Source organism: Pongo pygmaeus, chromosome 11 (genome assembly GCF_028885625.2).
Source record: "Pongo pygmaeus isolate AG05252 chromosome 11, NHGRI_mPonPyg2-v2.0_pri, whole genome shotgun sequence".
Classification (NCBI taxonomy): Eukaryota; Metazoa; Chordata; class Mammalia; order Primates; family Hominidae; genus Pongo; species Pongo pygmaeus.
In genome coordinates this window covers 111,777,757-111,792,210 of record NC_072384.2, presented here as the reverse complement: position 1 = coordinate 111,792,210, position 14,454 = coordinate 111,777,757, and the positions used below count along the sequence as shown (strand labels likewise).

At 33.8% G+C, this 14,454-nt stretch overlaps 1 protein-coding gene across 4 annotated transcripts in view; it reads left to right on the top strand.

The window, feature by feature from the left end:
• The window catches only part of ERBB4 (erb-b2 receptor tyrosine kinase 4), a 1,171,999-nt gene that overhangs the window by 1,121,620 nt on the left and 35,925 nt on the right, over positions 1-14,454 (top strand). For all 4 annotated transcript variants that reach the window (XM_054477568.2, XM_054477569.2, XM_063647921.1 and 1 more), the window contains exons 23-25: positions 2,190-2,336; positions 4,363-4,460; positions 5,858-6,028. In XM_054477568.2, coding sequence (XP_054333543.1) covers positions 2,190-2,336; positions 4,363-4,460; positions 5,858-6,028 — 416 coding nt within the window. The remainder of the gene's footprint in view (positions 1-2,189; positions 2,337-4,362; positions 4,461-5,857; positions 6,029-14,454) is intronic.

The following is a 14,454-nucleotide window of genomic DNA, read 5'->3' as shown; positions in this document are numbered from 1 at the left end:
TTGAAACACAGCCCAGGTCATCAACCCATATTCATAAGGCATTTAAAAAATTTTGTGATATATCATAGTTAATTGCAAAAGGCATAAAAGGCAGAGAACGTTGCATAACCTTGTTTACAGTGCAACTTTATGGAAAATTCTCACTAGGTGCATTTTTATTTTTACAAAATAAGCACTGGCTGTGATATATATCTTAAGATAAAGGAATTGCAAGTAAAATTTGAGGATGTTTTGTTTTAGCTTTCCTGATATTGTTCTTTTGCATGAAACCATCCTTTTCTAACCCTATCTTGTCATCACCTTTACAAGGATATAATTGGATTATTATCAGAAGAAGTAGAGTTTTTTATATTTTGGCTTTTGTTTTTGTATTTATATGTTGCTGTTTATTATATTTTCTATTATTTTGATTTACAGTTGCTTTGCATCTTGCTTATGTTGGGAGTTCTGATAGAGATGTGAGAGTATCTGCTCTATCTTATATAATTGCCTACCTAAGTTAATAACATGTTATCCTTAAATATATATTCTAGGCCCTGCACGGTGTCTCGTGCTTGTGATCCTAGCATTTAGGGAGGCTGACGTGGGCAGATGGCTCAAACCCAGGAGTCTGAGACCAGCCTGGGCAACATGCTGAAACCTTTTATCTACTAAAAAATACAAAAATCAGCCAGGCATGGTGGCTCATGCCTGTAGTCCCAGCTACTCAGGAAGCTGAGGTGAAAAGATCATGTCAGCCTGGGGAAGTTGAGGGTGCAGTGAGCTGTGATCATGCCTCTTCACTCCATTCTCGGCCACAGATTGAGACCATGTCTAAAATATAAAATATTCTAAAATATAAAATATGTATTATATTCTGTAAGTATGACTATCTAGAGATGAACAGTCATCCACTTAACTTGTTGCAGCCTGCCTCATAGAAAATTTTTATGATAGATTTTAGGAGCTACTCCTTAATATACAAAATTAAAGATGTAATAACAATCAGTCAATTAAATTGTCACTAGGTACATGTTAACAATATACCTAAAATCCTAAGATGTAAATATTAACCAAAAAAATCAGGTAATAGTTAATATTCTATTATAAAGAATAATTTTAAATTCCACATAGTTTTATATTTTAAGCTTTGTATTTTTGTTATCAGTCAATGATAACTATTATAAACTAAAAAATACTTCAGCCTGAGTAAATAATTAATTCATTAGAGATGGCAGTAGGAAAGAAAGCATAGCTCTAATTAATGGATTTTATACTGAAAGATGACTGTATATATACATCAATTAAAATTCACTTTGTAATATTATTGTGCCCAGCTAGCCATTTCTGAACTTAAAAATCTTTATCCCTAAGAAAATATTATCTTAAATTATATGATCATTACATTACAAAAAAGATATTTAGTGTATATATTATTGCTGAAATCAGAACCACCATTATCACCAAAACTGGTTGTTTGCATGCTACCATTTAGGGCATTTGCTTTTGCAGAGAAAACCAATGTCCCAGTGATTCAAGAAAGCCATTTTATTACCTAAAGAATAAACTACTTTCTATCCCCTTCACAATTTTGTTGATGACTACTTCACATGTACTATATATTACATATGGAACATTCCTTTCTCAGGCTCTCATATGTGCTAAAGTAGTCATGTTTTATTCAACTTTTTTCTTTGTGTAAGTTAGAGAGAGTCACAATTCTTTATTGTAACGTGAGGTAATTATTCTGGAAGCCTTTTATAGCAAAGATGCTAATCTTAAAATTAGTCAATATCTTATTTTACTGGCAATCATATTTATTGGTACTGAATACATATGTATATATAGTAGATGAATTGTTTCATGGACTGTAACGTGGTATAGTGAAATATAACTTGGATCAGCAAACATTAGTGTTACCTATAGGCAGAAATGGGGAACAGGTTCTATATGCTGACATCCACTGTAAATTGTCTCTTCTATCCATTAGAAATTCCAAGACAATAATAAGAAAATTGAATTCCCCCACAAAGATTTTGACATTGGGGTTCTCATAATGGATACAGGAATTTGTGGAGCTTTTTTTTTTTTAAAAATTGATTGGTGTTTGGATTGACCTATAAGGAGTATTCTTTTACCACTGGTATATTGCTGGTTTGTTCAAAATATGTTGTTAATATGCTTAAGTAAGAATTTTTTCTCCATTATAGGAGTTACTATATGGGAACTGATGACCTTTGGAGGAAAACCCTATGATGGAATTCCAACGCGAGAAATCCCTGATTTATTAGAGAAAGGAGAACGTTTGCCTCAGCCTCCCATCTGCACTATTGACGTTTACATGGTCATGGTCAAATGTAAGACTGCAAAATAATGTTATCACCATCATCATTCTTAGTAAAGTAATAGCACAGATTACTCAATCTGTACAACATTTCTCTGTATTGAAAAACACGACAGTTCAAAAACAATTATGAAGGGAGCATATGAACGCCTCTTTGTTGTGACTATTATTAACATAAAGTAATACTCTTCCATGCTATGAAGTCAAAATTATGACTCTTTTATTCTCATAATCTCCATGACAGTCAAATTGCCTGTCGTAAAGAGAGGTAATTAGTCACAATAATGTTATTGCTAACATTACTGACATGAATGTTAGTAATAACATTAGTGACCTTTATGGGAAAATAAAAGGCTACATAAATGATCTAAACATGAAGGAAAAAAGCTTGAAACTGATAGTTTTAAAAGTCAATTTAATAGAAATAGGTCTACTGGTTTTAGTCAAGAGCAAATTAGCAGGACAAGGTGGGAAGTGGGAAGAAATGAATCTATAGTGAGCTAAAAAGATTATAAATGTTTACTTTTTTCAATTTGATCATTTGTTTACATCAAACCTTTACTTTTCCTTTTTCTTCCTCTGCCCCAGACCCATGTGTATTATAAATGTGTTTTTGAAGCACAGGCCCTTAATTTAAATAGAATTGAGGAAGTCTCTGGAGTTTCTGGCTTAATTTAAGTGAGATTAACATGTAGCAATCTCTCTTGTATAATCTAAGGTTTTCCCCTTCTGATTTACACGGGGTTAGCAAAGAAACAAACTTGTGAAGGTGAATAAGCATCTTATTAATAAGAGACTTTGGACCCAGGTCTACTCAGATTTATATTCATGACATGTGTGATACTTTCTGACAGTGAGGGAGGAAATAAAAAATGTTCTTTGCAGTTCAGGTCAGCCTGCCCTTTTCACTAAGCATAGTTCTATTTACTCAATATTTAGTTGGAGAGAAACCGATACCTCAACTGTGGTTAACCTTTTTTGGCTTCAATAGTTTCAGAAACACCTGTTTTCTCATTAGCATCTTGGCATTAGCAAGCATTTTTTCAAATGAATGCATATAGAATACAGAGCATTTGAGCTTTGTTTGGGGAGAAAAAAAAGCAGATGACATTAATGATACATAAAATGACACCCAAAAAATTCCCAGAATAGGAATAAAAACTGAACTCCTGGAAAAGGAAGGAACAAGCTTTACAGCCTTATTCTATTAAATATTGTTTGGTAGACATCTATGGAAGAAAGGTTATAAAAACATGCATATCTTATATAATGTAATCCTATAACTAGCATAGGAAATGATTTAAACTCGTCAGAATTTAGCTGTGATGAAATTATGTAAAACCAAGAAAACGCTTTCCATAATAGAGAATTTTACCTTTCTTTCGGGGTTTTAATACCTAAGAGGAGGACAATTTGGCAAGAAAATCAAGGAAAGCTTGGTACTTTTATTCTTGTCATCTCATCTCTGTCATACAAACAGAGCCTGTAAAGATAAGATCTGCTTTATCTAGACTCCCAGGTAAATAAGAATACATACCTTGAAAATTGCTGATAGTATTTTTATGCTAGACAATCTAGTACTAAGATAAGCTAATGTCTATTGCTGAACAGGCATTGCCAATGACTTTGCATTAGTTTTGTCTTTTTTTGTTTTGTTTTGTTTTTGTCCACCAGGACAAACGTAGCACAAGAAAGTTGCTTTTAATTCCTCTTTTCCCCTTTGTGCCAGTGTAAGCATTGTAACCAAATCTTTTCTCCTATGTCACTCCTAATACAAAATAATAACATATTGTAGTCACATTTATACGCATCAGAGAAAAAATTTATCTTGTTTTACAGTACATTACATTTAGTTATGAATATCAACAGAGACTGATAAAGCCTTACCAATTGAGTCGTTTCTTTCACTAGCTTTCTTTTTCAGATCATTATGATTAAAATAACATTTTTCAAACTTTTGCTCATATTTTCACAAAATTTAAATTTCAACTCCTTTATAGTTACGAATATAGTGACAATTTCACTGTGTAAATTTCCAGGTTGGATGATTGATGCTGACAGTAGACCTAAATTTAAGGAACTGGCTGCTGAGTTTTCAAGGATGGCTCGAGACCCTCAAAGATACCTAGTTATTCAGGTGAGTACATTTGACCTATGCCTTTAAGACTAGGCCAGTGGCAAACTCACTGCAAAACGAGTAGTATCAGGACTTTGGAACTGTGGAAATGACCACTAACATGTTGATTAATTAAGCAGATTATCATGTGAAATGACTTATGGAAACGAGCTTTTTATTTCACGTCAGATCCACCTTTTTGCTCCTTCTGTTAGTATTCAAGTGGCTCTGCTACTGAACAGATAATTATGATTATACCTATACATTAAAAGGTCTTAATCCTCAGACACTTATTTTAGCACCTTGATTTTATTAACATTATGTGTAAGTCATGTTCATTAGCATAATTTCCTTTTTTCAGAACAAAAGGAAGGCAGATTTTTGTTTTAATCTTGCCCATGCTTGAAGACAGTAAATCAAAAGTTTCAGTATATTGATATTTAATTTCCCCAAAAATATTTTAAAATATGTTTTGTTTTATTTGGAGAGATAAGCAGTATCCATGCAATAACTCAATTCAAATGAATTGATGCACATTTTAATCAACCAACCAGCCAAATAAATATTTTATATTTAACACTAGAAAAATAGACTGGATAATTAAAAAATAATAATATATTTCTCTATGATTATTTTCACCTAAACTCTAAACAAATGGGCCTTGGACTAGAGTGAATTATATTTCCTCAGTAAAGCAAGGTAGCCTTTATTTTCATATCGACAGTCTGACATAAAGATAAAAGCTAGGTTTTTGAAGATACTTATTTCCATTTATTTTTTCCCCAAAATTAGTTTTCATAAACTGAAATTGTTTCCAAAAATTATGTAACTTTAAAAATATAGGAAAAATATTTAAGAAATAGACGAGGTGAGGAAGAGCATAACAAAGGTTTTGGTGTCTTTCTCGTACTCCTTTACTCTATTTGCCACTTGCACTGTGAGTTTTGAATGCCACTACTTTGATAATGTAGCCCGTATGCTGTAGAATAAAGTATAGACCCTATGGTCCTGATAATCCTACAGCATCAAACCAACCAAATAAAATAAACATTGATAAATTGATCACCTTTTATTGTTTATTCTTAAAGTTGCAACCCATACACTATCTGGGCAATGAACAATTATTTTCAGACCTGAAATTGATTTTACCTCCCTAAAAATATCTTTTGATTTTGCTTTATTATTCTCTAATGGTATTTATCATATTCTCCTTGTATAAAGTTTGTTTACCTGGCCCTATCATTTCTAAGTATGTTATAGGTTTCTTAATGGCCGGTGGTTGTGCTAAAGACTCGTTTTTTTTAAATGTGTGTTTGAATTTTTCAACCATTTGTTACGATATTACATAAATGTATTGCAGAGACCACATATTTAAGATAAGAAAGAATCATATTTGTGTCTGATGGGCAATCTTTTAGGGTGATGATCGTATGAAGCTTCCCAGTCCAAATGACAGCAAGTTCTTTCAGAATCTCTTGGATGAAGAGGATTTGGAAGATATGATGGATGCTGAGGAGTACTTGGTCCCTCAGGCTTTCAACATCCCACCTCCCATCTATACTTCCAGAGCAAGAATTGACTCAAATAGGGTAAGAAAGAATTATAAACACGTATCATATTATTTCTGAGATATAAAATCATGTAATAGTTCATAAGCCCTAACATTTCAAAATAATTATATAGCTCAAATCAATGTGATGCCTAGATTACCCACAGAAGATGTGCCAATCTTGCCATATATAGTTAATTTTGGAAGACAAGCATGGACAATAGAACGTGTACTCTGAAATACCTTCAAGATTTCAGAAGAAAAACATTTTCCTCATCTTAATTTATTTAAAACAAATCTTAACTTTAAAAAACAATTCCAACTAATAAAACCATTATGTGTATATAAATAAATGAAAATTCCTACCAAGTAGGCTTTCTACTTTTCTTTCTTAAAAAGATATTATGATGTATTAGTCAAGAAGTAATACAAGTATAAATCTTTCACTTATTTAAGAAAAATTAAATATTTTCTGTCAAGTTGAAGTAGAAACACAGAAAATATCGAAAAGGCTGCTAAGAAGTAGATTTTCATTTCTAAGAAGTAGATTTAAGTTTTGAAAGAAGTTTCTGAAAATACATTTCATTTTAAATGTTAAACCTACTCTATATGAATTCCATTCTTTCTTTGAAAGCTGTCAAATCCATGCATTTGTTTATTTTTATAAATTCATTCCTCATTCATTCAACATATATTGAGTACCACTGTATGTGAAGCATTAGTATATACTTAAGACTCAAAGAATTTTGACACAACTTCTGCTTTCAAGAAGTGACCACCTTAATGAAAGAATCGTACAGATAGAGGGACTGCATATAAGTGCTGTAATCCAGTATTCACTGACCAGTACGGAGCAAGAAGAAGTAGTAAATTTGTGTCTGTAATCAATTTCTTCCATTGATAAGATATAAACATGATGCTTAATTTTTTCTAGAAGATAATTCTTTTCTCTTAATCTTCTTCTTTATCTAAGAACATTATCATAGCTAGTAGAACCAACAGCATCCGATTGCTCTTGACCATAGCCATAAGAACATTTTCAACTTGCTGCTCATTATCTAACATAATTAGCTTTATTTCATATTGATAGTAATAATTAATATTCCCCTGGTGTTTACTATTCAACACATATATGTTAACCTCCTTAATCCTTAAACCAACTTCATGAGGTTCTATTATTATCATCCCCTTCTTTCAAATGAAGAAACTTGCCACAGAGAAGTCAGGTGATATGACTGGTGTCACACAGCTAGTCAGTGGAAGAGAGGAATAATGTAAGCTAGATATCTGCCTACTACACTGTAGTTTTGCTTCAAAGTTACTGAAGCATGTTATTTCCATGATGTGATTAGATTTCCATGATGTGATTAGAGTGTGGGACTTGTCTTGTTTGGGAAATTCCCCAGGTGGTTTTCTTATAAAATGCATCTCAAATCTGTTCTACACCTTTTACTCATCTACCTCCACTTAGAAGATCTGATATGGAAAGAGACAAAGATGGAGACCTCAATTATTTTTTCTTTTCTATTAAAAAATATTTTATAGTACAAACTGAAAACTTTATCACATGCCCAATGGGGGGTAGATAACTAAAAGTTTTAAAAATTAGATCAATGGATAGGTAATGAATAATCAGTCTTTTGCTTGTGAGAGGGAAGAAAGCAGTTAAGGTGTATAAAGGAGGCTCTCTGTACACTTTGCAAAATGATCAAATTATATACCCTTGTATTTATAATTTTAAGTGACAAATTCATTATTTCTGGTTACAACAGTGAAATTTCAAAAAAAAATAATTTTTCTTTCTTAGCTTGTAATGCTATAAATCTTTTTCTTAAGAATTCCTACATTTCAGCTTTTTGTCCATTTTAATTTATAATTCTCAGTGCAAGAAATTCTTAATAAAGATTTGAGCTAACTAGATGGAATTATTGAGACAAAGTGTAAATCACGTGAGGACTTATTTGACCTTTAGCCATCTTTTGTTATTCTACATTATAAAACAATGTTACCTGTAGATTTCTTTTTACTTTTTCAGTCCTTGGAAAAGAAATTGTGCTTAAATATCATTTTATGTTCAGGCATTTAAAAAGCTTTATTTGTCATCTATATTGTCCTAATAGTTTTCAGTCTGGCTTTACATAACTTTTTTACAGAAATTTCTAATATGTACAAATGCCATGTTCCTCCTTTCTTTCCTACATGGCTAAATTATAAAACAAATTACTTCCACTTTAAGTTTGGTGGCTAAATAACATGCTAAGGGAACATCTTACAAGTGAATTTTGATCAAATGTTTCTTAAGTATATGTGATAGACTTTGAAACCAAAAAAAAAAAAAATGCATTTTGAAAATATAGGCTCCACTGCGCACTAATTAAGGTAATGTTCTGAATATCTCTATGACTTTGTTTCCTCCTTTTCTAAACGCAATATTGCCTATCTTATATGAGTGTTAGGCAATTAACTTTAAAAAATTCCAGAGTATTTATAATGCCAGGTAAACAAATTTTATTACTCTACTTTTAGAATCACCAATTTCATTTTTCATTTTTACCATTTTCATTTTTACCTTTTTCCTTGTCAATATCATATATCACAAATAATCACACTTTCTTATAAGGTGCTCTACCCACTATCTATGAAAAGCTTGTTGATGCAGTTACTGCTTGGCCAGCAAATTATTTCTGCTGATGTGTTCTAATATCAAATAAAGACAGAAGTAATTTTTTTATAGTGCTTTTGATTTTTTTAATTCCACATATATTTTGATAAATTACAACTTTAAAGCAATGAATCAATTCAAAATACAATGTTTATGTTTGTCCAGAAAGTTGATGAATACAAATTTAAGTCATGCTAGAAAACACCTAATTTACAGCTGCTGTTACTATTGTTAGATATACTTTTAATATTACCTTAAAGTTTTTCTTTTTTTTTTTTTTTGAGACAGGGTCTCACTCTGTCACCCAGGCTGGAGTGCAGTAGCGCAATCTTGGCTCACTGCAACCTCCCCATGCCAAGCTCAGGAGATCCTCCCATCTCTGCCTCCAGAGTAGCACCACAGGTGCATGCCACCCTGCCCAGCTAATTTTTTATATTTTTTTGTAGAGACAGGGTTTCCTTATGTTGCCAAGGCTACTCATGAACTCCAGAGCTCAAGCAATCCACCCACCTTGGCTTCCCAAAGTGCTGAGATTACAAGTGTGAGCCACCATGACTGGCCTCAAATCTTTTTAAGCAATAATACACCAAAAGCTATTACTCTAGCGTGATATAAAAACAGGAGAAAATGAGAAGCTATTTAACTTCTGCAAATGGTGCTCTATATCTGTAAAATGGGGATTTAAAAATTTTCTCACAGAATATTATGAAGATTAGCTTTTTAGTATATGCATGCACATTACCTATTAATGGACCTGGAATAGATGCCTATTAATGGACCTGGAATAGATGCTCCAATAGTGTGGAAATAAATGAATATTAACCAAATGAAAAAAGCAAAGAGTATTTATTCAGAGACTGCTATACCAAGAAAGTCAGCTCCATCAGTTACATTTTGGCAGAGACTTAAAGGCCCGCAGAGGAGTGGGAAAGCTGTATAGGAGGGGGAAAAAAAAAGGGAAGGCTTCATCTATGCCCTCATTAGAGACTGTTGGCCTGGGGAAGCTATAAGCAGGATAACTAGCAGCCATTGGTTAGAGGTGCATGTTTGACTTTTTTCTGTTGGTCCGAAGTTGGAAGCAAGGACAAAAATTAGGAAAGCTGCCAGTTATTAATCAATTCTGGTCATTTGGAGTTGATTGTTATACAAGTAATTGTTTAGCTTCCTGGGTTGTTACTAGAGATAGCAATCTGACTTCCTGCAAATCTGATTTACAAAAGGCTGGTTTGCTGGGCTGTTTATTGTAGATAAGGAGGTTTGCTTCCCAATTTGTTTCTATTTTTACATATGGTCAGGCCATGTCCCTTTGTATATTCAGTCTATTGGATTTAGTTTCCATTGTGGCCTTCTTTTCTCTAGATATTTCAACACATGCTGCCTAATATTTTCGATTACATGTTCAGCATAATTTAAAAATTCTCCATAGGTTTTTTTTCCTTTTTCTTTTTTTTTTTTTTTGTTACAATGGCTAAGTTTGGTCTTTTGAGTTACCTAGAATTATATTTTTTTTATATAACAAATTGTATATTAAATGAAATAGCAATGAATAAAAATAGTGAATAAACTGATGTGGCTGAAGATATTTTAGCTTTAATGATATTAGAAAATTTAATTTAACGTAAAAGCTTCCACGTATTTTTGTAGAGGAAGACATAGTTTCAATTGCGAGCCCATCCAGTCATTTGTAAGAAATAGTTTTAAGATTAAATGCTCTACCTCTGTCAAAACCTATCAGCTAACTCTTAATTATCTCAGCCAGTGGAAGACAGAGAAACTGTAGCTACTCCACATTAGTGAAGTGAGTAAACCGCAATGGATTTATCATCACAATCTAAACTTTTTTTCACTTATTTTCTATCTGCTAAGAAGTAACTCTATTAAATAGATTTGCATTTTCCTCTTCTTCTTACACGCTTTCACCCAGAATAGGTATATAAATAAACTGAAAAATAAAATGTAAGCAGAAGTGAAGAATGAAGAAAATTAAAGAAGTTTGGTATCTCAAAAATTTGATCAATTTCTAAATCATCGAATGTAAGTTGAGTATCTTGACTGACTGCTAAAAATATGATTCTATATACTTTATTTTATACTGTATCACTTTGCTCTCAGATTAGATTTCGTAACTTTAATATAGATATTTTTATAAGGTTACCACACACACTGTAATTAACCATGAGATTTTTATAAATTCAGCCCCAACTCCTGCATAAAAAGAAAGAAATGCAAGCAAATCTTTGGTCTCTCCTATAAGATTTATTATATTTTGCTATATGTTTCCTTATGATGCATAAACCAGTAGAAGTTTGAGCAAAATGATAATTCTGACACAATGATGTCATTCTCAATAATGACATTTGAAAATGCAAGTTTCAATGGGATTTGTCTTAGTAGTTCAATAAATCAAAATCCTGTCCCTTTCTGAAATAATAAAAATCGTAACAATAATATCAGCTAAAACTTATTGAATGCTCACTATAACCCAAGTACTATGCTAAGTGATTTAAATTAACTATCTCACTTTTATTTCACAAAGCCCTAGGAGGTAGGTACTACTGCCAGTCCAATTTTAAGAGTTTAAAAAAAATAATTGAGCTATGGACAGTTTAGGTAACTTACAAATGATAAGAAAAAGAGCTAGAAATTGAGTCTGGATTTCAGTTGTCCCACACAAAGGCCATATTTCTAAGCTAACAGAGGGGATGGAGGAGGGAGACTTCTCATTTCAAGTTACTATTAAACATCTTGCTACTGAAGGACCCTAAAACTTTTCATTCACTTTATGGTAATCTGGATGAAAAAATTAAATTGAAAGTCAGAAATCTCACATTCTGGAACCAAATCGATGATGCTTTAACCTCAGTTATGTTTTAAAATTGCCTGATTATATCTCATGCATTAACATTGTATTTTCTTTCTTTTTTTCTTTTCTTTTCTTTTTTTTTTTTTTTTGAGACTGTGTCTTGGCTCTGTTGCCCAGGCTGGAGTGCAGTGGCACAATCTCAGCTCACTGCAACCTCCGCTTCCCAGGTTCAAGCAATTCTCCTGCCTTAGCCTCCCAAAGGCATGCACCACCATGCTGGCTAATTTTTGTGTTTTTAGTAGAGATGGGGTTTCACCTGTTGGCCAGGCTGGTCTCGAATTCCTGACCTCAAGTGATTCACCCACCTCAGCCTCCCAAAGTGTTGGGATTATAGGCGTGAGCCACAGTGGCTGGTCATGTTGTATTTTCTTCTAAGAAATATTTCATTAGAAAATGATCAAAAACATTTTGGCCTACTTCTGATAGAGGTAGGAGGCAGACAAAGGCCTAGGCAGATAGGGAAGGGTACCCAGAGAGTCTCCAACTCGCCCCCACAAGTGTTCACACCGGATATTTTGTGCAGATAAGGAAGACTGCATGGGGTGCCTGCCCGGGCATGCCCGCAGTGGACTGGAGGCCCACGTGCACTGGGGGAATGGGGTGGAACCACCAGAAATTTGCGCCTTATACAGGGGAGGAGCCTGGCCTCTTTATCTCACGTGTGGTGGTGGTAGTATTCAATTTGAGGGAGGTGGAAACCTGCTTGCAGGACCCCCTCTCTTTGCTGAGAGCTTTCTTTTTCACTTAATACAGTCCACCTTCCTCACCCTTCAGTGTATCCGCATGCCTAATTCTTCCTGGTCATCAAACAAGAACCCAGATTAGCTGAGCTAAGGAGCAAAAAATCCTGCATCTCCTCTATGCATAACTTTTTTCCTTATGTGATTGAACATAGAAGAGAAAACCCTATGGACACAAGTTAAGGAAGTATCTCATAGCTAAATGATATAGTGGGAGAATTTTGTGATGATATGACAAGGTTACTGTGGTTGCAATTTACCAAGGATCAACATCACTTCTAACAACAGCTGCTACTTGATGATAAATGATTGTAGTCTCAGGATATTGGCTTGACGTGATGGTATCTTTGACAAGATGCTTGAGGGTTTTTGTTTGTTTTTATTAAGACAAAAGAAGGGGCTCTTCTTCTTAAGATCCTCCATATGACTAAGGCTTTTGTTTGTTTGTTTTGGGTTTTTTTTATTTTTTGTATCAATGTGTTTTTCTTTCTTTCTTTCTTTTTTTTTTTTTTTTTTTAAGGACAGGGTCTCCCTCTGTCCCCAGGCTAGAGTGCAGTGGCACAATCATGGTTCACTGCAGTCTTGACCTCCTGGGCTCAAGTGATCCTTCTGCCTCAGCCTCCTGAATAGCTAAGACTATAGTTGTGTGCCACCATGCCTGGGTAATTAAAAAAAAATTTTGTGTGTGAAGACGTGGTCTCACTGTGTTGTCCAAGATGGTCTCAAACTCCTGGCCTCAAGCAATCCTCCCTCCTTGGCCTCCCAAACCACTAGGATTACAAGCATGAGCCACAGCACCAGGCCTAAGTAGAAATCTTTTAAATTGTTCAATTTATTTTTTATTCTTTTTCTTTTTTGAGACAGAGTCTCACTCTGTTGCCAGGCTGGAGTGCCATGATGCGATCTTGGCTCATTGCAATCTCCACTTCCCAGGTTCAAGCGATTCTCCTGCCTCAGCCTCCTGAGTAGCTGGGATTACAGGCACACGCCACCACACTCGGCTAATTTTTGTATTTTTAGTAGAGACAGGGTTTCACCATGTTGGCAGGATGGTCTGGATCTCCTGACCTCGTCATCCACCCCTCTCAGCCTCCCAAAGTGCTAGGATTACAGACGTGAGCCACCATGCCTGGCCAAATTGTTCAATTTCTTATAATGAAAGAGTAAATGAATTAATATATTGAATGTTTATTATAGGCTAGGTACTGTGTTGGGCAATGAGAGTACAAAGTTGGAAGACAGAGGTCCTACCATCAAAGAGTTAATATTCTAGTTGAGGAGATAATATTCTGAGAGAGACATGCCAGGAATTATAGGAAAAAGACGAAGCTAAATCAGTTTAAGAGGTTATAAAAAGTCATTTTAGATGTATCTTTGCGGAGGCTGATTATCTAGCTTGGAATAGAAATCATTTTGGTGGAGCAGATGAACAGATCTGAAATGGATCAGAAGAAAGGCAAAACCAAACAAACAAAACCCCCCACCACAAACAAAGGTGAAGAAATGTGTTAAGTTACTTTTTAATTTCTACTTTTTGTAATATTTCTATATTGCACATGCTTGAGAACTTTTATCAGGAGGTGAGATGGACTTTCTTCCAATTTTCTTTTTTTTCTGTTGATGTTATGATGGCTTGAAACATGATTTTGAAATCTCTTGCTCCTCATTTAATTATTCAATTTAAAAACTTTTTTTTTTTCCTCAGCCTTCCTGATAAACAGCTTTCAAATTCCTATCTTCTGTTTCTGTTGTCTTGAATCTATTTCAGGCCCTTATCACTTCACAGAAGTTACTATAATATTACTCTAATCAATATCCAATTGGTTTTATTTATTTTTTTTTTTGGAAAATAGGCTCAATTTCTAAATAATAGTGTTTACATTGTACCAAGTGAAATACAATATTAATTAATATTTCCAGCACTTTGTCATTTATTGGCACCAGTTTTTATTTTTTGGTCTTCATCTATTTAGAGTACAGCTTTCTATTATTTCCATCAAGGGAATAAACTCGAATGATGCATGTTTTAGTAGGTCTCTCTTCAAATGATATATAATCCTATTGTCACTAACAGTTGAAGGATTTTTGAACATTTAGCCAAGGAAATGCCTTGGTCATTCCAGTTGACCAGTCACTGCAATTTATTTTCCACTCTTCTCTAACTCACACACACAAAACTGCCCAGAACTGCAAGCATTATC